This window comes from Oryx dammah, unplaced genomic scaffold (assembly GCF_014754425.2).
Source record: "Oryx dammah isolate SB20612 unplaced genomic scaffold, SCBI_Odam_1.1 HiC_scaffold_22, whole genome shotgun sequence".
Taxonomy (NCBI): Eukaryota; Metazoa; Chordata; class Mammalia; order Artiodactyla; family Bovidae; genus Oryx; species Oryx dammah.
Genome location: NW_024070206.1, coordinates 24,584,183 through 24,607,742, shown reverse-complemented (window position 1 = coordinate 24,607,742; position 23,560 = coordinate 24,584,183). Strand labels below are relative to the sequence as shown.

General features: G+C 53.7%; 2 protein-coding genes across 4 annotated transcripts in view; one reads left to right on the top strand and one right to left on the bottom strand.

The window, feature by feature from the left end:
* EMILIN2 (elastin microfibril interfacer 2) overlaps window positions 1-7,589 on the top strand; it is a 57,608-nt gene extending 50,019 nt beyond the window's left edge. For both annotated transcript variants that reach the window (XM_040264680.1, XM_040264679.1), the window contains 4 exons: window positions 3,624-3,998; window positions 5,346-5,378; window positions 5,653-5,781; window positions 6,603-7,589. In XM_040264680.1, coding sequence (XP_040120614.1) covers window positions 3,624-3,998; window positions 5,346-5,378; window positions 5,653-5,781; window positions 6,603-6,940 — 875 coding nt within the window. In that variant the 3' untranslated portion in view covers window positions 6,941-7,589. The remainder of the gene's footprint in view (window positions 1-3,623; window positions 3,999-5,345; window positions 5,379-5,652; window positions 5,782-6,602) is intronic.
* Window positions 7,590-9,873: 2,284 nt separating this feature from the next.
* The window catches only part of LPIN2 (lipin 2), a 53,627-nt gene continuing 39,940 nt past the window's right edge, over window positions 9,874-23,560 (bottom strand). For both annotated transcript variants that reach the window (XM_040264681.1, XM_040264682.1), the window contains exons 9-20: window positions 21,924-22,111; window positions 20,188-20,281; window positions 19,744-19,813; window positions 19,038-19,127; window positions 18,346-18,428; window positions 17,185-17,329; window positions 16,079-16,227; window positions 15,308-15,394; window positions 14,272-14,424; window positions 13,861-13,975; window positions 13,209-13,312; window positions 9,874-12,854 (exon numbers count right to left, since the gene is read on the bottom strand). In XM_040264681.1, the coding sequence (XP_040120615.1) occupies window positions 12,710-12,854; window positions 13,209-13,312; window positions 13,861-13,975; window positions 14,272-14,424; window positions 15,308-15,394; window positions 16,079-16,227; window positions 17,185-17,329; window positions 18,346-18,428; window positions 19,038-19,127; window positions 19,744-19,813; window positions 20,188-20,281; window positions 21,924-22,111 (1,423 nt within the window). In that variant the 3' untranslated portion in view covers window positions 9,874-12,709. The remainder of the gene's footprint in view (window positions 12,855-13,208; window positions 13,313-13,860; window positions 13,976-14,271; window positions 14,425-15,307; window positions 15,395-16,078; window positions 16,228-17,184; window positions 17,330-18,345; window positions 18,429-19,037; window positions 19,128-19,743; window positions 19,814-20,187; window positions 20,282-21,923; window positions 22,112-23,560) is intronic.

The following is a 23,560-nucleotide window of genomic DNA, read 5'->3' as shown; positions in this document are numbered from 1 at the left end:
GCTGTGATGTGAGGGGTGTGGGAGCCACCCGTTCTGCACAGAGTCCTGGACGGACTCCCCGTGGAGATCAGTGCAGGATATTTGGCCCAAGCCGTTTATTTGTTCATTCTTTCCCCTCTGCCTTCCACTTGCTATCACAAGCCTGGGTGTTGAGGGAGTGATGACTGAGAGAGAGAGAACCATCACTGATTCTAGGTACTGGCATTGCCCTTACAGACCCTAGAAAGACAGTTATGGTTGGCAAAGTTAGGGCGCCGCCTCTACTGGCTGGTGGGAGTGAGGGTGCGGCCCAGGGTACCGGCCTTTCTTCCTTCACCAAATACTCAGACGCCTCAGTGTCACATGCCAGTCCCTGGTGACAAAAGATCATTACAACGTGTCCTCAGGTGTTCATTATCCAGCAAGTGAGAGGTATGAAAACCAGACAGGCCCTCAGAGCTCTGAGACTGGGAGGCCCGACTGTTAAGCGCTGCTGGGCTTCCCAAGGAGCAGAGGGACTGTGGGGAAGGGCGTGTGTCGAGGGTTCCTGAAGAGCCCGGCCCCAGGGGCTGGACTGAAGGCAGCAGGGGACGATGGAGCAGGTGGAGCGGGCACGGCTGTCAAAGGAGGTTCGCCTGGATCTTACGAGCAGTGCAGGACGGCTGGAGGTTTCTGAGCAGGGACAATGACCAGGACGAGCTGTCCTCTGAGAAAGGTGGGAAGGACGGACCCGAAGGATGACTCAGAATGAGAAGCTGGACTTAGCCCAGATCAGGGTGCACGTGAGAAAGGAGAGGGCAGAGTGAAATACGACTCCTGAGCACCTAGACGAGGTGACAGGGAGACAGGTGGGGCTTCAGAGAAAGAGGGGTGACGGGAAGGGTTTGTAGGGGGGGTAGGAACGAAAAAAGGTGCGAGGGGCTTGTATTTGGCTATTTTTAGGTGCTTTGTGTACTGTAATTCTTTGAGGTTATAGGACTGGGGGAAAGTCTCTGTGTTTAAATTACGGGTAGAGACGCAAAAACTTGGGCTGAACGGAAGGAGCCAGTGAGGCGGAAGGAGAGATGTTGGAGGAGCACCTCGTCTAGTGTGAGGAGGAGGGGAGACGGACAGGGAGGGACCTGAGCGTGCTTGGACTGGAGGGAAGGGAGACGGGGTGGGCCCTTGGTGTCGTCCATGTTTTATAAAAATAAAACACTCCTGAGAAATTTACAGTGGAAACCACCCCCTCTGTCCCTTCTCATCCCAGAAGTGGCCACATGCAATTCTTTGAGCTGTTTTCTCCCCCAATGTTTACTTCCATATTTCTAAATCAATTTATTAGCTTTAGATATCTCTATATGGATATTATATTTGACATTATTTATCAGCTGCAGACATTAGCCTGTAAGGCTCTCTCATGTCTCCCCCTCCTTCCAACTCCCATTAGTTATACCACAAAAATCAAGTCAGTATTTATAAGCTAAATAGCTCAATAATAGCCAAATAGGATTGTGTTGCTTTCCTCTGAATTAGTAGTGTCATTTGCTAGATTTTTTGTATCTGTCTTGGGATTCTTCTCACTCACTGAAACTCTCAATACCATAAAAAGTATCAGGTCATTTGTTGGTTCAACTTTTCACTACCATCCTAGAAGTTTCTTGAACTTCTCTGCTGTCTTACACCCTTTTCTTTACTCTGCGTTTCTTTTTTTATGGTTTACATTCATTTCAGTGGAGTACATTTTCCAATAGCTTTTTAAGAAAGGGTGCTTGAGTTTTGCTGGTCTTTAAATATTTCATGGCTGAAGACAGGTTTATTCTAGTTTCACAACTGGCAGATATTTTAGCTGAGTATAGAACTCAAGGTTAACAATGATATTCCTTCAACATTTGAAGGTGCTGTTCTTTTGCTTCCTGGTTTCCCTTACTTGAGAGTCTGATGACATCCTTCTGATTTGAAGTCACTTCCCTCCATCCCCCAAGTCTGTAGGATCTTCTCTTTATCCTCAGTGTTCTGAATATGCCTTGGTTTGGGTCTTTAATAATCCAGCTGGGATCTTTTACAATTCTAACGAATTGTGTATTCGATTCTCTCCTTACCCCAGTTTTTCTATTTTTTTGAGAAAGTTCTGGATTGGAAAGAATCTAATTTTCCTAGTGTTTCTCTATTATCCATTATTTTATCTACCTGGTCTACCTTCTAAAAGATCTCCTTGATTTTGTCTACCAACTCTTTCACTGAATTTTCTTATTTTGGCAAGCATATTTCTAATCATTAAAGACATTCTTATTCTCTGGTTAGGCCTCTTTTAATACCAATCTATTCTTGTACTTTGGATACAGTATCTCCTGTTTCTCTGAGTTTATTTTCCTGTTTTGTAGAGTAGGCACAGGGTTTGTAAGAAGCAGTACGTGTGGGAAAGCATGCAAAGAAGCAGTTTATTTCAGACAGAAGCAGCTAGAGGGTGGGCATCCTTGCTAGCAAGGAGTGTGTCTTACTACGTTTATTTTCTTGTATTATGTTTCTTCAAAGTTCCTTTTTATTGGTTGGTTATTTCCTTCTCATCCTGTCCTTCACTGTGACTAGTGGTGTCTCCATGTCTGAAATCCTTCATGCCACAGTTTCTATGTCCAACCCAGCCTTTCCCACCAGAGTACTGCAGAGAATCAAGGCTTGATGCCTTCCCGCTGTATCGTGTCAATGAACTTATCTTCAGTGCATCTAGAATGGTATTAGCTCTGTACCATCCTGGGGGCACTTGAGAAAGTGATGATCAGTCTACTCAGCTCACGTTCTGGAGGGCTTCATCCTCTCATGGAAAGGGTGCTTGAAGAAAAGCTTTCCTTGGGGCTGGAGGTGGGCTGGCAACCTAGCTCTGTGGGTAGAGGGACCTGTGTTCCATCTACCACAATCACCTTTGTGAGTTTAAAAAAAACCAGACTGGGGTGGGGGTACAATACAGTTTCTGATTTAACTTGATCATAACTTTGGAGCTTTGGAACCTGGGCCATTGCAGGCACTCTCTGGATGGAGGAGGAGGTAGGTGGGGTTTGGCTGTTGAGGAGGGTATCCAGGCCAGGCCTGGTTATTCTTAGATGTCTTGCAGGCCTGCAGGAAGGGCTTTCTGGAAGGGCAGTTCCAGGAATGTATTCAGAACAGGAAATGGGAGCAGGTTCCAGGCTGTCTCTCATCACTGTTCTGAGGGTAGGAAGTGTGAACCAGGAGGCTCTGGCAGCGGAAGAGCTCCAGCTGGTGATCTTAAGGCTGTGGTGACCCCCGTGCCTGCCACACAGGCAGCTCGTGCGACACTCTGGGTCACGTGAGGTCTGCAAAAGCAGGCCCTCAGCTTGTGGGGTCAGCGGCGGTGGTAGGCAGGTACAGTTTGCAGGGTCATTATGGAGTTTTTACTGGGAACCAAGGATGTTATTTTGGGGAGAGCAACCATCGTGCAGAAAGAGGCTGAAGACCCTCCTCTCTGGGGCAAGGGGTCCCCACACTGTGGTGGCTGCTCTTGTGTTTACCAGTGGACCTGGCCCAGGGACTCCCAAGCACACACCTTCCAGGAAGCCATGCCCATGGGGCCTCACAGAGGGGCCTGTGGTTGAGCAGTCAAGTCTGTGGTTTTTAACTCTGTATTTCTTTCTACTTTCCCAAACGCTCAGCGGAGGAGCCCTCAGAAACGCCTCAGCCTCCACCCCGGGGGAAGGCCCAGGACACAGGAAAGCCCTCAAGCCCAGCAGAGGCCCCCACGGAGCTGTCCACTCCAGTGCTGACCCCACTGCCGCCGCCCAGCACCCCCTCACCTCCGAGGGACCCAGGACAGAAGCCCGTCCTGCCCAAGAGACGCCCCCCACCCCTGCGGCCTGGCTGGACAGGGCTACCCTTCTTGCCTGGCTCCATGGGGGTCATCATGGAGACTGGAGAGGCCGGCCCCCCAGGCAGGATGGGGGTGTCGGGGCGGGGCCTGCCCCGGGGTGTGGATGGCCAGACTGGGCAGCGGCCAATCCCCAGTGCAGAGGGCTACGCAGGAGCTCCAGGTGAGTGCACCCCAGGCATTGGGAGGCTGCTGTGGGGCTCTGTGAGTCATGGGTCCAGCCAGCAGGGAACAGTGTCCAGAACTGAGCTGTCCAAAGATGCTGCAGTGCCTTGGGCACAGAACATCACACTTAAGAGTTGCACTCTGAGCTATATTACTTGTGCCATCCAGGCGGCTCACTGATCCTCCCAGCAGGAAGTGGACTTGGAAAACCAAACACGTACTAGGAGCCTGGGCAGCAGAAAAGAGCACACAACCACAACTAAGTGGGTAGGGTGGAAGGTCTGGCTCCAACATTAGATGTGAGGCTGGAGAAGGTTGGAGGAGGGGAGAAGTTGGAGGAGGTTGTGGGAAGAGGGAGGAGGCTGGATGTTGGAAGTTGAAGGATGAAGGAAATAGAAGGTATGAGATGAGGATGGTGAAAGGAGGTTGGAGAATAGAGGTTGGATGATGGAGGTGGTTACAGGAGGTTAGATGTTGGAGTTTGGAGGAGGTTGGGAGGATGGAAGTTGAAGAAGGTTAGATGAAGGAGGTTGGAGGAGGATGAGGACGTTGGAGGCTGGAGGAGGTGGTTAGGGGCTGGAGGTTGGAGGAGGAGGATGGAGAAGGTTGTTGGAAGTTGTTGGAGGTTGGAGAAGGGAGGAAGTTGGAGGAGGATGAAAGGAAGTTGGAGGATGGCTGAGGTGGGAGTCCAGAGGAGGAGGTTGGAGGAAGGGGGTGGAGGAGGCTAGAACATGGCAGAGGATAGAGGTTGGTGCCTAGAAGAGACTGGAGGAGGTTGGAGAAAGCTGGAGGAGACTGGAGGAGTTTGGATTTTGGCGGAAGCTGGATGTTGGAGGACGACGGAGGAGGTGGAGGTTAGAGGAAGAGGAAGAGGTCAAGGGACACTCACTTCGTTTCTGTCCTGAAGACATGCAGCTCCTTGACCAGCCCTATGGCTGTCATTCTGACACGAGGAAACTGAGGCTGTGAACTGTGTAAACCCGTGACATTGGGTGGGGGAGGTCACATCAGCTGTCACAGGATAGTGCCACCCTCAGAGTTAAACCCATCAACAGCTAGAAGCACCTGGCCCCGGCCAGGGAGAGCCTGCCTGCAGGAAGCAATGTGGCTGCCAGGTGGGGCAGTCAGGGCCGTTCCTTCTCAGCCGACCCCAGCTCTTAGGCAGGGTGCTGCCTTCTCTAGGATGCCTTCTGTTAGTTCCATGTATCACGGGTGCTTATATTGTCGGGTGATGTGTTCCTTTGCACATCCTCCCACTCACTGTGTGAGGAACAAGGGCCAAAGGAGGGACTCAGAAGTGAGGGGCTGTTAAGGGTTCTGACAGAGTCTGCATTCTGTTTTTCAGGGTACCCCAAATCGCCGCCTGCAGCCTCCCCAGGTACATCAGCCAGGGCAGCAGGGGTGGGAGGGGAGGCCGGGGTGGGGGGCCTGAGTGCCCCACCCCCAGACATCATGCACGTGCCAAGCCCACGCCTGACACACAGGGCCCCGCGCACTCCCCCAGCTGCCTGCTCCTCCTCCGAGGACAAGGCTGGGTGTCCACCTCGTGTGGTGGTGTCCACCCTGAGGGGAAATGAGAGGCCGAGGCCACCCCTTGGGACCACACACAGGCCTGGGCTGGGCCTGACCAGGAGCGCATCCTGTCCCCCCAGGGGCTCTGGCACCGTCTCTCGTGTCCTTCTCCGCGGGGCTCACCCGGAAGCCCTTCCCCAGTGACGCCGGCGTGGTCCTATTTAACAAGGTGCTGGTGAACGACGGAGATGTGTACGACCCCAGCACGGGTGAGTCTGCCTGTGGTCAGCTGCTCCGGAGGGCCTCCTGCTGCCCCTTTCTGAGCCAGAACCCACTCACCCTGCCGGGACAGGTCTACATGGGCACCAGCCCCCAAAATGGGAGGCCAGCCTTGAGCCTGGGCTGCTGCCCCCGGGGCTGTGGATGTTTCACTTGCGAGAGACCAGACCCCTTGGTCCCTGCTGTTCCCCCACCCACAGACACCAGCAGATAGGGGGTGGGGGCGGTCACAGGTCGCATGCATGTGGTGGCCGGGGCTCTGGGCAGCAGCTGGTTCTGGGCAGAGGTGGGAGCTGCTGCCCAGGCCCCGGGTTTTAGCATCAGGGTTGCTTTGCTGTGTGCTCCTGGGCACCCTTGCTCCCCCGGCCCGGGGTGTGGAGACACTGTGTCCACCAGTCAGGGGCTCTTGGCACTCAAGAGGTGGGGACCTCCAGCTTTCCCACAGGCGCAGACACCCAGAACCAGAGTCTGGGCCATGGGTCTGAGTAAATGGGTTCCGGTGACACTGAGCAGAGACGCAGGCCGTGTACCCAGAGCGCAGGGCCTGGTCTGTCCCCGAGCTCTATGTGATCAAGAGCTCAGTGACCCGGCCATCGCAGGGCAGGTTGAAGACTCGGGCCCCCTCCCCAGAGCCCTCGGAGGTGGCCACTCCCGCCAGCATGGGGTCTGGGCTCCAGCTCATCCCCCCGCAGTGGGCCTGCCTCCAGTGGGGAACGTCTGAGCTGTCTGCCTTCATCCGGGCTGACTGCCCGCTCGGTGCACAGGCCGTGATGGCTACCACATGCTCAGGGGTCTGCCTTCCTCCACACAGGGGTCTTCACGGCTCCGTATGATGGGCGCTACCTGATCACAGCCACCCTCACGCCCGAGAGGGACGCATACGTGGAGGCCGTCCTGTCGGTGGCCAATGCCAGTGTGGCCCAGCTGCACACAGCCGGCTACCGGAGAGAGTTCCTGGAGTATCACCGGCCGCAGGGGGCCCCGCACACCTGCGGGGGCCCGGGCGCCTTCCACCTCATCGTGCACCTCAAGGCGGGGGATGGCGTCAACATCGTGGTCACAGGGGGCCGGCTGGCCCACACGGACTTTGACGAGATGTACTCCACCTTCAGCGGGGTCTTCTTGTACCCTTTTCTTTCCCACCTCTGAAGCGGCCGGGGAGCGGGAAGGGGCCGACAGAGCTCAGAAGCTGTAATATATTCAGTGCGTGTGTAGCCGGGGCACAGGGTAAGCTCTCTGCAGACACCCTGCCCCTCCCCCAAGACAGAGGTGGCCGGCGTGGGGGGGGGGAACCACGGGTTAATGTGGCCACCACTCCTGCCACTCCGACTGGACAGCTGGACCAGAGTCGGAAGCGCCCTGTGTCCCCCGGCCCCGTCTCTGGCTGGGCCTACCAGGTGCTGACTGTGGAGGCTCCGACTGCTGCCCGGTGGCCTGCATCCTCCGATAGACGATGAGGAGGAGCTGCTGAGAGAAGGCAGGTGGCAGAAACTGGTGCCCGCCGCGTCTGTCTTCACTGGAGCAGAGCCACTGCCGGCTGTCTGACTCCGTTTACGCTGCCGGCGGGAGAAGAGTTCAAACACTGAAGTGGCACAGGCCGCCACGGACCCAGGGCAGACAGTGGGCTGTCCCAGGCTTGGCTCCCCACCCCTCCCCACCCCTGCCCCCATGCAGCGTTTGCCTGGCTGAGAGGATGACGCAGGAGAGAGTGTCGTGTGGCTTGTTGGGGCTCCTTGAATGACATGTACGACTCCAGTGCAAAGACAGGGAGTGGCAATAAAAATGTGAAACACTTCCAGTGTAAGTCTGGTGCCTCGTGGACTGAGGGTTGCTGCTAAAAAGCACAACTGGAGGAAACTGGAGTTTAACGGCTGTAGAAAGGAAGCGTGAACACATGGGTCTCAACTGTGCAAGCAGCATCCCTCAGCATCCAGGCTGTGCACTGCGAGGTCGTGGGTGGCTTATAAAGACAGACTGGATGTGCCTGGAGGTCAGAGCCCCCTCACAGAGGAAAGGGGGGCGCTCCTCCAGGGGAGGCTGAAAGTCGCACTTAACCAGCAGCTGTCCAAGCTAACATGACTGCTTGCCGCCCAGTTGTAAGAGACCTCATGCTCCCAGGCAGAAGAAGCTCATCACACCGAGGCTGTCTGGGAAAGGCAGGAACCTTCCCAGGAAGCCCGGGCCCCTCACTCCTCTGCCAGCAGCCACACCAGCCCCCTTAGCGCCACATGACCTGCTGGCCAACAGAGTGCCACTCTGGGGAGGCAGGTCCCAGGGAGAGGCGTGCACCACAGAAACAGTCTCCTGGCCCAAATCAAGCCACCAGGTTGGCTATAAAAATGCCTTTTCCAGGACTGCTCACAAGTGAGATTACAGGGCAGCCGCTGGGTCCTTGAGATGGAGTGAGCCTTCCTCACCCCTTCCCCCCAGCTAGGGCAGAGGGGCCCAGGATAGAAGGCCTGCTCTTTTCATGTTTTAAAGTTCGGGCCCCTCCTTCTGGGGCTCGGGTGGGGTACATGCTCACCCTGTTTCTACAGCTGGGGAACTGGCTGTCAGCAGCTGTGGCTTCCTAGATATGACTCATGGGAAAAACCCTACGCCCGTGGAGTGTTTTCAGGAAACCCCAGTTGGCACATGGCTCTGCCCTCTCCCCTCACACCCCCTTTACAGGCCTTACCCAGGGCCAAGCGGGACAAACGATCAACAGGAACTAGACAGAAGGCAGAGATTGACCTGCCTCGCTCCACGGATGGTGCTAGAGTGGCGAGTGTGGTGTCCTCCTCGGCGGGGTCTTATGACTCGTCTACTGCAGTGGTGAGTTTCAGCTGTGTCTACGACACGCAGTGTAGACAGATCACAGCAGGTCCTGCACTGACGTTGAGGAGGAGGAAAGAGGTTCACTAGGAGTCAGCATCTTGAGAAGGGAGTGGCTGTCCTTTCATACAGAGAGCAGCAGACTGGGCTGAACTCAGGCTGTGGCTCGGAGAGCTCGCTCTGGAAGTCAGGGGCCCGGCGCTGAGAGCCTGGGAGCAAGACATGTGGACCAGGGTCCTGGACTCAATCAGGCACGAGGTTACGACTTCTGAAATGATGGGGCTGCTGAAAAAAAGGTCAAGGTGCACCTTGAGATAAGCGGTGACAGGACTGGGATGTGTCAGTCCTGTCAGCAAATGGCCCCATTTAAACGATGAGAAACAAACAAAACCAGCAATAAAGACCGAAAATCTGCGCGAACTGCAACGTGAAGTTACTCCCACACTAGCACATTCGTCTTTCTCAGTGAGCCCATCATCTTTTGAATTGTCTTTCACACTGTGCAGTTTGAAAGGAAAGTAGCAGTTGTGATCAGAGACACGCTTGTAGCTGCACACGCAGACTCCCTTCTCACACCCGCTCGCCTCGCCCCTGTCTCGGCCACCAGCCAGCAGGAAGGGCAGCGCACAGGAGGGAGTCTCTTCCTGATGTGAGCCCATCTGAGTGCTTCCCTCCTTTGCCGGAAGGGCACCCCACAGAGCTGCAGTCCCCACTCCCCGACCTCGCGCCCAGCCATTCCATCACAAAAACAAGCAGAGAAGGTGGGTGCTGTCCCCACATGGAGGCATGTGCTTGAGGGAGTTGGTGGGTTCAGTGTGGGCTCAGCCACCCGAGGGGATTAAATAATACATGGGGTGTGATTTCTGACCCAGATCACTCTGAGTCTCCGGACAGCTGATGAAATCAGGAGGGCTACGTGCTGTTCACCCAGAGGAAGGGCTATAATGCAAGGCCAGAGTCCTGAGCAGGGCTGAGGTGTGGGGGATGCAGTCGGGAGGATGCCAGGGGGTTACCCCTAGAAATTGCGTAGGCATGACTGGATGGCTGCCTGGCAGAACCTACAAAGCAAGGGAGGTTAGTTCCTGCGGGTGGAGCCTCACTTCTGGAGTCAGATCTTATAAAAACAAGCACCAAAAAGAAGCCCTTTCTATACACAAACTTAAGTGTCAGCAGAGATCAAAATGCTAATTTATGGAAATTAGCAGCTTCTGGCAAGAGCTCAGAAGAAGACAATTTAAATGTCCTCTGAAGGAAAAGGTCAAGACGCATTGAGTTCACGTTTGTTTATTGTTGTAACCTTTTGTTTTGAACATCAAACACTGCACCAAAATATGAGCCATTTATCTTCAGACAGATATCTTTGCCATAAAGTAAGTACTGATGTTGACAATTTCTGACAACTCAGGAAACGTATTAGTGGCACTGCTGTGTCTAATAATCAAATGTCGTCATAGACCAAATGTAATGATTAAATTAAGAGCAACATCTCCCCTTCCTCTTCCTTTTCTTACCTTTAAAACAAACCCTAAAAAGTAGTTTTCACCTGGAAAGAGCACTTACTTTAAACCAAAACTCAACTATTCACCGGTTTCATTAAACCCAGCATTCTCTAAAGTGGGAAAACAAGGGTTCCCAGAGTTAACTAAGATGATACTCGAAAAGATGACAAAATCCCCCGGGAGAGTCTCTTCACCGACCAGCAGACAATGCAAATCCGTCCTTGGCCTGTTCCTTTGGGTCTGGCCAGTACCTCTCCGGACGCACTCCATCTGCAGGGCCACGTGCAGTTGGGGGCACAAACACTTCTGGCTCCGGGGGGTGGCTATCACTCCTGGATTGTCAGCAGCTTTCATCTCACATCACGCTAGGAAGTTTTTTTCTTTTTCCAGCTGAAAACTAGGCACTGTCTTACAGCACAGCAGACGTGGTCCTCACACGCAGGGCCGAGCCTGCCCCCTCTGGGCCCTCGAGCGTGCCTCCTGAGCCCCGCGGAGATGCAGATGTGGACACCACAGCCGCACGAGCTTCCACGTAGACACCGAGGCAGGTGTACAGTTGGGTGGGATGCAGTCGGGAGGGACGGAAAGAGGGAAGGGGCCATGGCCATTCCACTGGAGGAGAGAGTGACCCAGAGGCAGCTCTTCGAGATGTCGCCTGCCCCCGAGAGCAGCAAGCAGCCACCGCTCCTTCTTAGCTCTCCTCCTGAGGTCTGTGTACAAACACACCCAGGGCATCTCTCTTTCACAGAAAGAACAAATGTCATTTGTACCAAATGGCAATGGATTTTCAGCACAAACAATACTTTCATACACTCGAGCGATGGTCGTCATCTACGTTCAACAAGAGGGGCTCCTTTAAATGAGGAGAACACTCAGGTTGATCAGCATGTGTACCCAGCAGACTGGTGACACCCGCGGATCAACGTGCAGCGACAAGATGGCACACTCTAGCACTGACGGATACCAGGTGGAGGGGTCGGCCACCCCAGCGCGGTTCCCAGTCTTGACCCTCTAAGACGCCCCTGTCCCGAGAGGAGAGCTCATCAAGGAAAAGAAACTGTCTCATGAGAGACTCTAAAGGACAACCAATGAAGGACGACAGGAAGGCAGGTGTCAAGCTTTCCCGTACTACAAACACGCACACAAGCCTCTGCAGCTCCAGGGAAGGGCCTGCACCGAGCAGAGGGCCAGGCCACCGCCAGCAGCCACGAGATGAAGGAACCGTGGGCAACTATGATACCACTAATGGGGCAGAACCTCACACGAGGCACACAACCCAGCTTCCTGACCTGCTGGCCGTGAATAGGTCTTTAAATGATGCATCCCTGAACCGTTTGCAAAGGGAAGGTTTGCCCACGGGGAGGCATGTCTGGTTTCCCTGGGAACACGGCTTCCGGGCTCTGCCTCCAACATGGCTCAGTGGAGTCCGGGGCCTTCAACCCTCCACTCTGGAGAGCAGCCACCCCCACTTCTCCAGCTCGAGATGAACAGTACTGTGGTGGAGCAAACTGAAAAGAGGAAGGCCCCCAAAATACAGCACAGGGAAAGCAAGAGGCGGACCCGAAACCATGGTGGGGGGGAGGGGTGTGCACCGCTCTGCAGTATTTCACTACTCCACTCCCCTCTCCCCCTGACTCTGGAACCGCTCACTGCTTTCTCACCCAATGCGGGGCTGCATGTGGTCACCACTTGTCCCCAGGGCCTCCTCTCTTAAGAGTTCTCTTGATTTTAAGCCCGAGGGGGCTGTCTGCACCAGCTCATCTCTGCAGGCTCATGCTCACAGCCCTGCAGGGGCGTGTGGACGGGACCATTCCTGGGTGGCTTGCTCAGTTGCAGGCACGGGGAGGGGCAACACACACCTTCCCGGGACCTGGCCTAAGCACACGTCTGCATCTCTAGGCCTCCCTGAGAACCAAGTTTCCCTGCTGGCTAACTGACTCCTTCTGCCGAGACCACTCTCACGACATCACACACATCCTGCAAGACGCGTGCCTTCCAGTGGGTCCAAGACACAACAGTTCAGGTCCCTGCCAAGGAACGGTCAGGGTGAGGAGGCGAAGGTCTCTCCTTCCCCTGAAGCCCTCGGCGCCAGGGCGAGCATCCTGCTTCCGTGGAGTAGGGGATGGAGGGAGGTGCCCACGGGGGAAGTGAGCAGGCGGTTCAGACAACATCAATAACTGGACCCTGATTCCCTACCAGCAAGCCCTCCTCTCAGAAACACTCTCAACCAACTGCCCAGTGGAAATTAGAACACTTTACTTTGTGCAACATTTGGTCCACGCTTAGCTTCTCTTTTCTTCTTAAATTATGCAATTAAAGGAGGACCCGGCACGCAACTCAACACAGAGCACGTGGGAGGCCTCGGGCCAGAGCCCCTCGCTGAGCCGGCCGCCGGCACCACACAGCAGCCCTGGGCCCGGGAGGGTGCGGGGGGGGGCATGTCCGGCCCTGGCAGCTCCCCAGCCTGTCCCTGCCGGCGCCCGGCGGGCAGTGCGCCGTCCCACACCTGTGGCCGGGAGGGTCCCCGCATCCTCTGTCCAGCAGAAGGCCGGCCACCTCCCCTGCTACGGGGGCCGCGATCCAGCCCCCTGCCGCGGCTGCCACCTCAGACCAGGTCCTCCAGGTCCACCTCGGGGATCGGCTCTCGCCAGTAGCAGAAGGAGCTGAATTCCGGGCACGGGAAGGCGGAATTCTGTTCCTTGTTGAGAAGTGGGAACACGTGTTCCACGAGCTCACTCAGCCTGTGGTACCTGGGAGTGGGGAGGACACACACCACGACTCGGCACCTGACCTGAGGGCACGAGGCAGCAGGCTGCGAAGCCAGGTGCTCAGATACCTTAGAAAGGAGGGTCCCAGGTGGGCGCCCTCCTTCCCAGGGCTCCACCTCCCTCCTCAGAGTCTAGGCTCCCCAGCCACCCCCCAACAGCAGCTGCAGAGGAGGGCACAGCCTGGCAGAAGTGGGGGATGCCCAGCAGAGGGGAGGATGCTCCGGCAGAAGGGGTGGACAGAGACTGGCAGGGCGGAGGCTTCCAAGGGAGGGCACAGCTCTGACACCAGGCCCCCGGCTGCACGGCGCCAGGGCTGGGAAGCAGGAATGCACTTACGAGGACTTGTTTCCTTTGGTCCTTTCTTGTATCAGCTCGCCCTTGGGATTCACGGTGAAGATCCTGCAGTCTGGGACACCCACTTGTCTGTAAGCATAGACGTCCTGCCACAGAGAACACAGAGCAGGGTGGTTACTGAGAAGTTCTCGGGCCCCCTGTGAGCCAGAAGCATCACAGGAAGCAGGGTACGGAGAACACGTGGAGTTGGGGCAGCCGCCACCGAGGCTGAGCTTCAGACAGACACAGACTCAACAGGCAGGCCAATGCACACCACAGAGGGTGCTCGGGAAGCCAGAGGATGCGGGCGCCAAGGACACCCCAGACCCTGGAGTGGGAGAAGGGAAGCATTCGTGGCTGGGGCTGGGGGAGAGGCAGTGCTTGGATCTGGGGGGCAGATCCAAGGCTCGGCTTAGAATTCACGGAAATGGAACCGAAGCCCGTCACACACAGGCATCCCAGGGCAGGTCTCCGCCCCCAGCACCTCCCTGCTGCGGGAGGAACAAGGCTGATGAAGTGAGCACCCACCCAGCACAGCAGGCCTCACTGAGCCCACACGCCTGGGGTGAAGAGGACAACCCGGCTACACCCTAAAGCACCGTCCTGCGCATGTTTCCCACCACGCCCGCACATGCAGCCTGGAGGAGACACCTACATTTGGGCGGTTCCCAAAGGCAGCGTAGAAGGGCTGCTGAGCTGGGGCAAAGAGATTCTTGATGTCGGTCAGACACTCAATCTTGAACTTCTCCGGCTTCTTTTCTATTACTTCCCTAGGAGAAAAACAGAAGTATCACCACCGAATCCAAAACGGCAATTTTCCCTGGTCTGTGGTCTGAAAACCCACAACCATCCATTTTTCTAAATCCTTCGTCACTGGTATCTTTCTCCATCTCTGCCAGCCTGACTTTTCTCAGCTGTGTCTGACACACACCAGGTGAGCAGTGTGTGAGTTAGAGTAATGTGGAACTCAGACCCAGAAGCTCTGTAAGAGATCCAGTGTAGCCAGGCCCCGGCCCCTGCGGGCACACACGCGTACACACACGCACACGCATGCACACACGCGCACCTGTGGAAGGCAGAAAACAGGCTGCTGGGGGACAGCATGAGGGGGCCGCGGGGCAGGATGGTGCCCTTGTCGTTGACCCAGTGCAGGTAGCCGCGGGTCATGTCAGCCATGCCGATGGCGCGGGCCGAGCAGTACAGGAACTTGTAGCCGTTCCTGGAAGAGAACGCGTCCTGTTTAGCCTGTGTGCTATTCAGCTAAAGGGAGAAAAATGCGGTTTTTCTTTTTAAAGGTCCAAATACAGTTCCTCTCACCTCCCATGAAAGTTGAATTCCTAAATTTAATACAAGAATCATCAGGATTATAAAGATCTCACCACTCCATGGAAAACACCATGGAGGAGATGTGATTAGGGATTATGCTAAACTTTCATGTAATAATACCTCTACAGAAGCCAAATTATAAAACAGACAAAAAACTGGGGGCTGTCTTTAAAGGATGTGCTGTAGATGAAAGAGGCAAAGGATCTTATTTACAAATACAACTTTCAGAATGCAAATCATTCTATAAAACAAGAAACAAAACTCTACCTGGGTAACTGACATACTCATAAATTTCATATTGGGACATTCTCAACCTCTGCTTAACACACTGTAGTTCTGCGGATCGATTTAAGTCGGATGTATTGGGATTCCCACAAAGGCCACAGCACTATGTCCTCACAAAAGGTACTTGGCGGAAAAGACCAGCTGGCAGACTGACACCCCATGCACGCACGTATCACCCCCTTCAAGAAAGACAGTTAGAAGTACTCAAAAAAACTGCAAATGATTAAACTATGGCTGCAAACCCAAGTGCAGCTGTAACTACTGAGACAGGTAGTGCCTACAGCTCGCAGCCCTGTGCAGGAACAAGGCGTAACCCGCCAGGCACATGGCTCCCGTCCCATGGGTGGAGGCTCACACTTTCCCTTGGGGGAGGCTCCAGTGAGAGGTGAGAAAGGAGAGTGAGAAAGCTGGGTCACAAACAAGATTTCCTGGGACTATTTCTATAGGCCCAGTAAAATCCCAGCTCACTAGCCACAGGGTTAGGCACCTACTCGTTGATGGAATGGTAGAGCTTCGCGATACCCTGGTGCGTCCAGTCTTTACCCAGCTGCGGAAGAATCTGTCCCAGAGCATCAGACCTGCGAGGGTGGAACCAGGAGGTGTCAGGAACCAAGCACATAAAGCCAAGCGTTTGCCTATTAGTGAAACACCAGCTTCTGTAACAGCAGCCACTCTGGGGAAGGGGTCTGGCGGGGCAGGGGAGGGGGGCGTGACAGCCCACAAGGTGGTTCCCTTGGTCTGTGTGTGCACAAGCCAAGGACATCACCCAGGAGCTTCTGAGAGAGCCACCAGACCCAAGGGCCAGCCCATCACTCTCAGGAAGCACTTACGACCACACGGCCTCCTCTTCCCTAATTGTAACAGCTTCTATTTTTTCCTCCCCATGCCAGAATTTGGAGACCAAATAATTAAATCTTTCCAAGAGTTGTGATTATTATTATTGTCATTTGGCTGCGCCACGAGGCTTGCAGGACCCTAGTTCCCCAACCAGGGACTGAATGAATCTGGGCCCTCGGAGGTCAAAGTGCTGAGTCCTAACCTGGCCGCCAGGGGAATTCCCCAAAGTCGTTTGACCTTATGTTCGTATAGCCCCACCCACCTCCTCCACCCACAGAGTGATTCTGTGGGGACTGCACCCAGGACCTCTCAGTGCATGTGGTTTGAGAACCTCTCCTGATGGTGACTGGTCACTCGGGTGAGGAGGCCTGGCCCTCTGCACATGGAGCTGGGCCCTCCTCCTGCCACCCCGGGCTCCTGCTTACTTGGTTATTGTCCCATCAATGTCGGAAACGATGACCTTGTCGCTCCAGTCCCACAGGTATATGGTCCCTGCACAGCGGCAGGTGCCTTGATACTGGGTCGTGATACTAAACACGACATCATTTGGGCCATCTTGGAGGTTCAGTTTCGCCTTTCATAAAAAGTGTAAGAATCAGCAAAATCAGAGCTTTGAAAACTAAAGGCACATCACTTTCACGGCATTACATGCAACAGTTAAGCCATACTTTCCAAGAAAACGTGGTCAGAGACACTGCTTAAGATGCAGTGCTTCAGGATGGGGGACACATGTACACCAGGGGCTGACCCATGTCAATATATGGCAAAACCCACCACAATACTGAAAAGTAATTAGCCTCCAATTAAAATTGAATTTAAAAAGATACAAGGTTACATGAGAAATGATCCTAATCTCTTAAAAAAAAGCAAGGAAAAGCAACAGAAAACAGTTTTGAAACAGAATCTGAACACTCCCCAAACTGCTGGTAGCATCTCAGGACCCAGCTCTGGGAGGATGGATCGGGGCTGCACCTGGGGCTCAGGAGCTGGGCTGAGGAACTTCGGCCTGAGCTGTGTACAAGGTGCCCAAGGGCCCTTCTGACCCCTGTTCCCTGGTCTCCTCCCCGCCCCTCAGGATGCCCTGTGTACCGGAGATCCTCCCCCTTGGGGCACAGCAGGACCAATTCATACTGAAAATGGGTGAAGGTGAGGAAGTAGGAAATTGACAGGAACGGGGAGATTGCATCTAGGTGAGATGTCATTTCCCTCTGGCTGTGGCTCCTATGAGACAGCGTGGGGCCCAGAGCCAGTCTGGACCTGTCAGACTCAGACTGAAAACACAGGTGCCCTGCTTCACTCCCAGACATGGAGACAGGAGGCCTTGCGGTGAAGGAGGGGAAAGTGCATCCCAGGGGACCCTAAGGGTACCAGGAGGGGGGCTGCCACTCTCCTGGACACACGTGAGCATTTACATGGCCGCGCGCTCAGCTGCCTGGGAGGCTCGGGGTTGGGCAGACAGAAAGGGAGGCTCGTCAAGGTGATCAGATCCTCAGACACGAGGCTGGACCCACCCAGACCACACGGGACTCACGATCTGGTCTGAGGACAGACGAAGAGACTTCTTATAGGAGGTTGTGCCACTATGGCTTGGGGGTTCTACGGGGGCGGAGTCCACCTTGATGGACTCTTCCAGTTCCTGGGACCCTTCGTCACTCGATGAGTCGTCCTCGGCTGACCTGTCAAACAGAGTCTGTTATTGGAGAGGCTGAGGGACGTTTACAGACAACAGCTTTTCATTCAGGATCCGGAGACACAGAGAGAAGTCCCAGATCCACCCAGGAGGAACCAGACCCAGGGTCCAGGTCCACGCTGCATGATCCACCTCCTCCATGACTGGCTAGGGTCACCCTCCTCCTCCCTTCTCGACTGGACAGGGTCACTCTCCTGCTATGACCGGCTGTATATTGCTAGAACCAGTGAACGCTACTAGCTCTGCCGATTCTTGCTGAAAGGGATATGTATGTTTTAAAAGGCACAAGTTATAGAAAATACGAACGCCCACAGTAATTTAAGAGACTAACAAAAAACATTTTATATAATCCTTTAAAAAGAAGAGGTAAAGAACAGGAAGATGAACCTAAGAGTCAGGGATGGGAAGAGAACAGAAGGTGTGATGGGGGAAGGAGCACAGAGGCAGAACCAGGAGCGGCCACATCGTGGCCCCTCCCCTCAGGCTGCCAGTCCACACATTCAGGGCGGACTCCTGCCAAGAGACCAAAAGGGCCCGCCCCATCTCTGAGGTTCTGTTGTGCCTCCTGCTGCGCCTGCCAGCCAGGCAGCAGGGCCCCCGACACTTCACATCTTATGATTCCCCAAGACCTGCTTCCCAGAGGCCTGCATGCCAGGGGCACCTGTCTCCACGGCTCCAGAGCAGGAGCATGGTGCCTAGGAAGCAGCAATGAGTATCCCGACTCTAAGCTGATGATACGTATATACAGACATAGATATACTTCTGGCCACACCACATGGCTCAGCTTGCAGGACCTTAGTTTCCTGACCAAGGGTCGAACTCAGGGCCCTGGCAATAAGTCTGGAGTTCTGACCACTGGATTGCCAGGGAATTCCCTAAGCTGATGATATTTTTCAAGAAAAACAGAAGTTATCTGTTAATTGAGTGGCACAATGAAGCCACTGACTGTCCACAGAACAAAAACATTTCTGACTCAGAATTATACAAATCTGTCAAAGTCACCTGCCACTGGCTGGCTCCTTTGTGCTTGACGGCCGGTCACTGGGCGGTGGGACCTCCACTTTCCCTTCCTTGGCCTCTGGCAGCTGGAACAACAGGACGACAGTGGCGATGAGCAGCTCTTGCCCTACTGTCAGGGCAAAAAGCCATCAGCAGCTCCCTCAAGGAATTAGCAGAAGTACAGTCTGAATCCACAAATTAAAAACACTTAAGAAACAGACTGCCTCTAGGTTGAGCCAAAAGGACAGAAACCTGAGAGGGAAGTCATACGCTGTATGTGTGAAAAGCTGCTGCCACCAAGCGAGGGGCAAGGACTGTGGCAGGCACCAGCTCAGTCTCACAATGTAAGACACACGGGCCACACCCACGAGGCCGGGCAGGAGCCGAGGGCACAGGTTCCCTCCTCCCGTGGGCAGGGGCAAGCTCTGGGGGTGTGCTTGAGGTTACGGCGCAGCCCCACCCCTCACCAGCCCCATGACCGCGGTCCCGTGCCCGGGCTTCCCGCCGGTACACAGGAGTCCACAAAGCGGCGCCGATGGGCGGCGGCAAAGGTCACAGATGACGCACACGCAGCACCGGTATCTGGCCTATACAAGTACTGTTCATGCACGGTGCCGAGTACTGTGAAAGAGCACCATGGAGCCCAAATGGGACTTCCCTGAGCTTGGCACTCAGCCCACTTCCAGCTCAGTTACCTGCTTGGTTATGCTCTCCCTCTTACGCCAGAACCACCAGCGGCCAGATTTCTTCGGCATCTTATCTTTGACCCAGGACTCGACTGTGGCCTAAAAACAATGAGCACAGGTTAGTCCAGCATCTCAGGCACAGGGCACTCGACCCCTCTCTCTCAACCAGAGGGCGGTGACGCCGCCTCGACCCACCGGTGCCCTCTCTTGGGGCTGTTCCATACTGTCAGGCTGGGTGGTCTGGCCCTTCTTAGGGGCAGGTGGGCTGCTCTCCCTTCTCTGCCCTCACGAATTACGACGACCAACTGATGATGTATGTCACCTTGGTGGACAGACTCCAAGCTTCAGTTTCTACGTAACAGGCTCATTAGCCACAAGCTGAAGGACCCACACTGACGCCACGCTTCCGGGGGCCCTCTTCCTATTGCATCTTTCCATATTAATGGGAGGAAATGTTTTTATCCTATATTTAAATAACGATTAGTGAAATCTCTCAATCTTGACACACGATCACAAACTGGTATAAGTATCTAGTAAAAATGACAGATACGGCAGCCCAGCCAATTTCCTGGATTTCTGGGCATGAGATGATTTGACTGATGGTATTAACTTTATAATATTAAGTAAAATTGAACCGCACCCAGTTTAGAGACATGCACACAAGGATTCTCAAAGCGCTGTGTGCTGCAGACATTCCTGGGGAGCAGCAACTCACCTTGGGCAGGCTCTTCTGGAAGACCTGAAGGCTGAGGACCATGGGGGCCGCCAACGCCCAGCTGTAGTAACTGTGAGAGCAAAGCCAGGCACGACCGTCAGAGAGGAGAGGGCGGGAGAGGAAGCAGAAATGCCATAACAAAGTCCTTATTCTTTCCAGTGAAGACGTGATCAGCTCAGTTTCTTGCCACATAAGCAATCTTTGCTTCAAGCCAAACTTCTCCAAGCAGAGAAGTAGCACAAGATGTAAAACAGAGCAGGATTTCAAGCCTCAGTGAAAATAAAGCTGAAGCTTCACTCCAAAGTCACTGCCCATTTAGCTCATTTACATGAAATGGCATAGTGAGAAAGAAGATAACAGTTAAAAACTATACAGCACTTAGGGAAAGAAAAATCTGCAAGAATACTGAACGGTTATAAACAACGAAAGAGCAAGAATATTTACCGGTTATATATGCGTATCACAAGGTTGGGATTGTCTATGAGTCCAGGGTTTTCTGCAAATTCATGGTATGTAATGATGTGCTCCATGAATTTCTCTATAAGGTAAGATAACAATTACCACCTGGTTAGAGATTATATGAATAAACATCCATGTGGGCTTATTACAATACTCTCTTCATACTAAAGTGACTACAGGATCAAAAAAGTACTTCAAACAAAAAAACCCAACAACTAACTTTTCTATGAGAATCAACAGCAAATGGTAGATGTTTGTGGTTTTTTTCCTGGACAAGAAAAAAACCACTTCTTTTCTACGGCCCCTCCTCTGCTACTCTTCCCACAGTAGTGAAAAAACAGAACCCAAAACCAAACAAAAAAAAACAGGAGAAAGGGATAAGCTAGGGACTCTGAGGCAAACAGATGACAGATGTGAGAGAGAGGGAGATGTGAAGGCCCGGGTTCACACACACTCAACTCCACAACCAGGGGAAACTGCTCAGTTTCATTCTCATGAGCAGGCGTGAAACCCTTGACTGGCGGGCAACTTTTAACAGCGTAACCGGAGAACACTCCTGGGGTCTTACAGCCATAAGTGCACAAGTGCAGCTACGTGAGAAAACCACCCAAGCATCTTACAGTGCTTGGAGGGAGAAACCCAACACAGCAGAAATTGGCTGAGGGTCTCTCAAGAAGAAACAAATCCCAAGTTCCTGCAGGACAGACAAGGGTCAAGCGTGACTTTCTGTCCCATGCCCAGAGGCGGTCCTTTAAGTCAGAGCAAACTCCATCAACAGAGCAAACTCTCACTGGGATTGTTCCTCCTGGTCATCTATGTACTGTTTACTTGCCATTTAGTCTTTTAAGTATAAATCTTATAGTTTTACATAAACTGTATGTCCCCGCCTCCACCTCTACTTTTAAAGGGAGGGCTTAAGAGGATTATAATGTGACCTAATTTCGTCCCTAGAAGGAACCACTGGCCATAACACACTCAATTTCCTGCAAAAAGTAAACAGAATTAAAATATGGAAAAGTGATCACCCCATGACCCCAAGAAGAAGATGATTTAGGGAGTCCCAGCCAAGAGGTCCCGGGCAACTCGGCCTGCCACACACATAAGACAAAGGATGACGTTAGTCAGAAAATCTTTCCTTAGAGGAAAATCCATCAAGGGCCACCAGCCAAACTGAGAAAACATGAAGAGCTAAGTTTACAAAAGGAGGTAAGACCAGAAAGGCCAAAGAACTGGCTAGGACAGTCGGACACACAGGTGCTCAAGTCCCACAGGGTTCTGGAACCAGCCCTGCTAAGCAACCCCCTTTCTCGTGAGTGACGTGACTCTCCTGGGCCAACTCTCGGACAGAGTAACCCCTTCTACTTTTGCCAGAAAGACCATTTCACTCAGCAGACAGCTTTGGCAACGTGGGGCCTTCCTCTCATGTCTCAGGCTCGGGGCTGCCAGGTCCCAGCCCTACAATTATTCCAGCAACTTCACAGAAGAGAAGGCAGCCGGGGCTGAGCTGACCCCGGCTGCCCAGTACATGGGGCAGCCCAAGAACCTATCCCTAGGCCCACAGCCCTCCCACTCACCGACACGCGGGGTCACCCCAACACGAGGCACCTAAATGAGGGGCGAAGAGTCTGACATCCAAGCGAGCCCCCACCACCTCCATGAGACCCCAGGGCTGCGTTCCCGGCACGGCTCACTACCCAGGGTGGATGAGGCTGCCCACGCACCTTTGGAGATCTCTCCGTTCTCGCTGAGGCCGCCGCAGAGCGACAGGGTGACGTCGGGCAGGTCCATGGCGGAGTCCGAGAGGCACTCGGTGCCACTGTCGGCCGCCGCGCTGCCCACCGACTGGGGGGACTGGGAGCCGGACAGCGTGTCGGACTCGGGCCACTGCCGGGAGCCGGGCTCCGACTCACTGTGGGGAGAAAGGCACCGGCCATCACACCCCTGCCCTGAGCCTGACGGCCAAGCTCAGGGCTCCCTGCCCCGCACGTGGCTTCACTTAGGCAGTGTTCAGACCCTATCCTAGACGACACCGAGACAACCCAACAGCGCTGCTGAGGATTAACTGAACACAGTAAACAGGCACACACCGATCGCTCACAGTCACGCGAACCATCGATGATGGCCTTTCTGACTTATGAAAGGGATGAAAGAGTTATGAGCATTCATTTACATGACAAAATGACAGGGTAAGAAAAACCTAATGTCTGGAAACCTTCTGATCTTAACTTCCTACAAAAGGCTGTGGTACTATACTCCTCTCGGAGAAAACTGCTGTAGTCCAAGGGTATATTATTGTTAAAAACAAGGCTTTTCTAAATTCATTTATTACCTCATGAAAACAAAACGAAGAAATTAACCAAGTAAAAGTTCTCAGGAGGCTGGACACACCTCAAGAAAGAAATGCACCAAGAAGCCAGAAATAAACTGTTCCTACACTGGTGAGCCCCAGAACCAAAGTTGAGGTTACTCAACGTTTTCAGTTTTCTAAACAGGCGTGGAAGCCAGGTTTTAGAAGCTGATCCTAAAGGAACCTTTCCATAACGGAGCATAAATTTGAGAGGAAAAGGACATGGAAATGACACCTTACATCTCTTAGTCATGAATGCTTCCTACTTTACACCTTCTGAACGGACACTTTTAGAATTATTATTTTATTTTTTTAAAAGCCAGGACATAAATGCATGTCATCTCATGAAGTTATATGATGTTTAGAAGAAAATCTGAAATTTGAGCAGTAGGTGGCAGCAGAGTACAGCTAAGTCATAAATAGAAAGCCGTTTCAAACACTAACGTTTTGCACTTGAGCCTCTGAAGAGGAGATGCTGGTGTTTGGACTGAGCGACGCACATCCACATCACAGTTTTGAGAGTAACTGGATCAACAGAATGTGCTGCTAACTGGAGATGGTGAAAAAGCCAAGGCCACCTAGGCAGCAAACGCGGCTGCTATGCTGGGGCCCCAGCAAGGCTGATCTCAGGGTGAAACAAGCACCTCGTGCTCACCCTCCTGGGCACATGGGTGGCCCCTGCAGTCAGGTGTAGCCATGTCATCAGACAACTGTGCCGTCCCTATGGACGGAAGGCGTCTGCCGCCTCCTTCCCAAGCCGGGCCCCAGAAAACTGCGCCCCCAGCGGCCCTCCCCTTTCCCTGTCGAGGCCCCATGGGGACAGGGGAGCCTCAGGATGGGAGGGGCTGGTGCTCTGGAGCCCCCATGTGCAAAGCCCCCACCAACACCATCACACGAGCAAGAAATGAATTGCTGTGGTCAAGCCACTGAGGTCGTGAGTTTTACTAGTTACAGCAGCTGGTGTGACCCTAACTGACGCCCCCGCTGAATACATGGAGGACGCCGACCGAC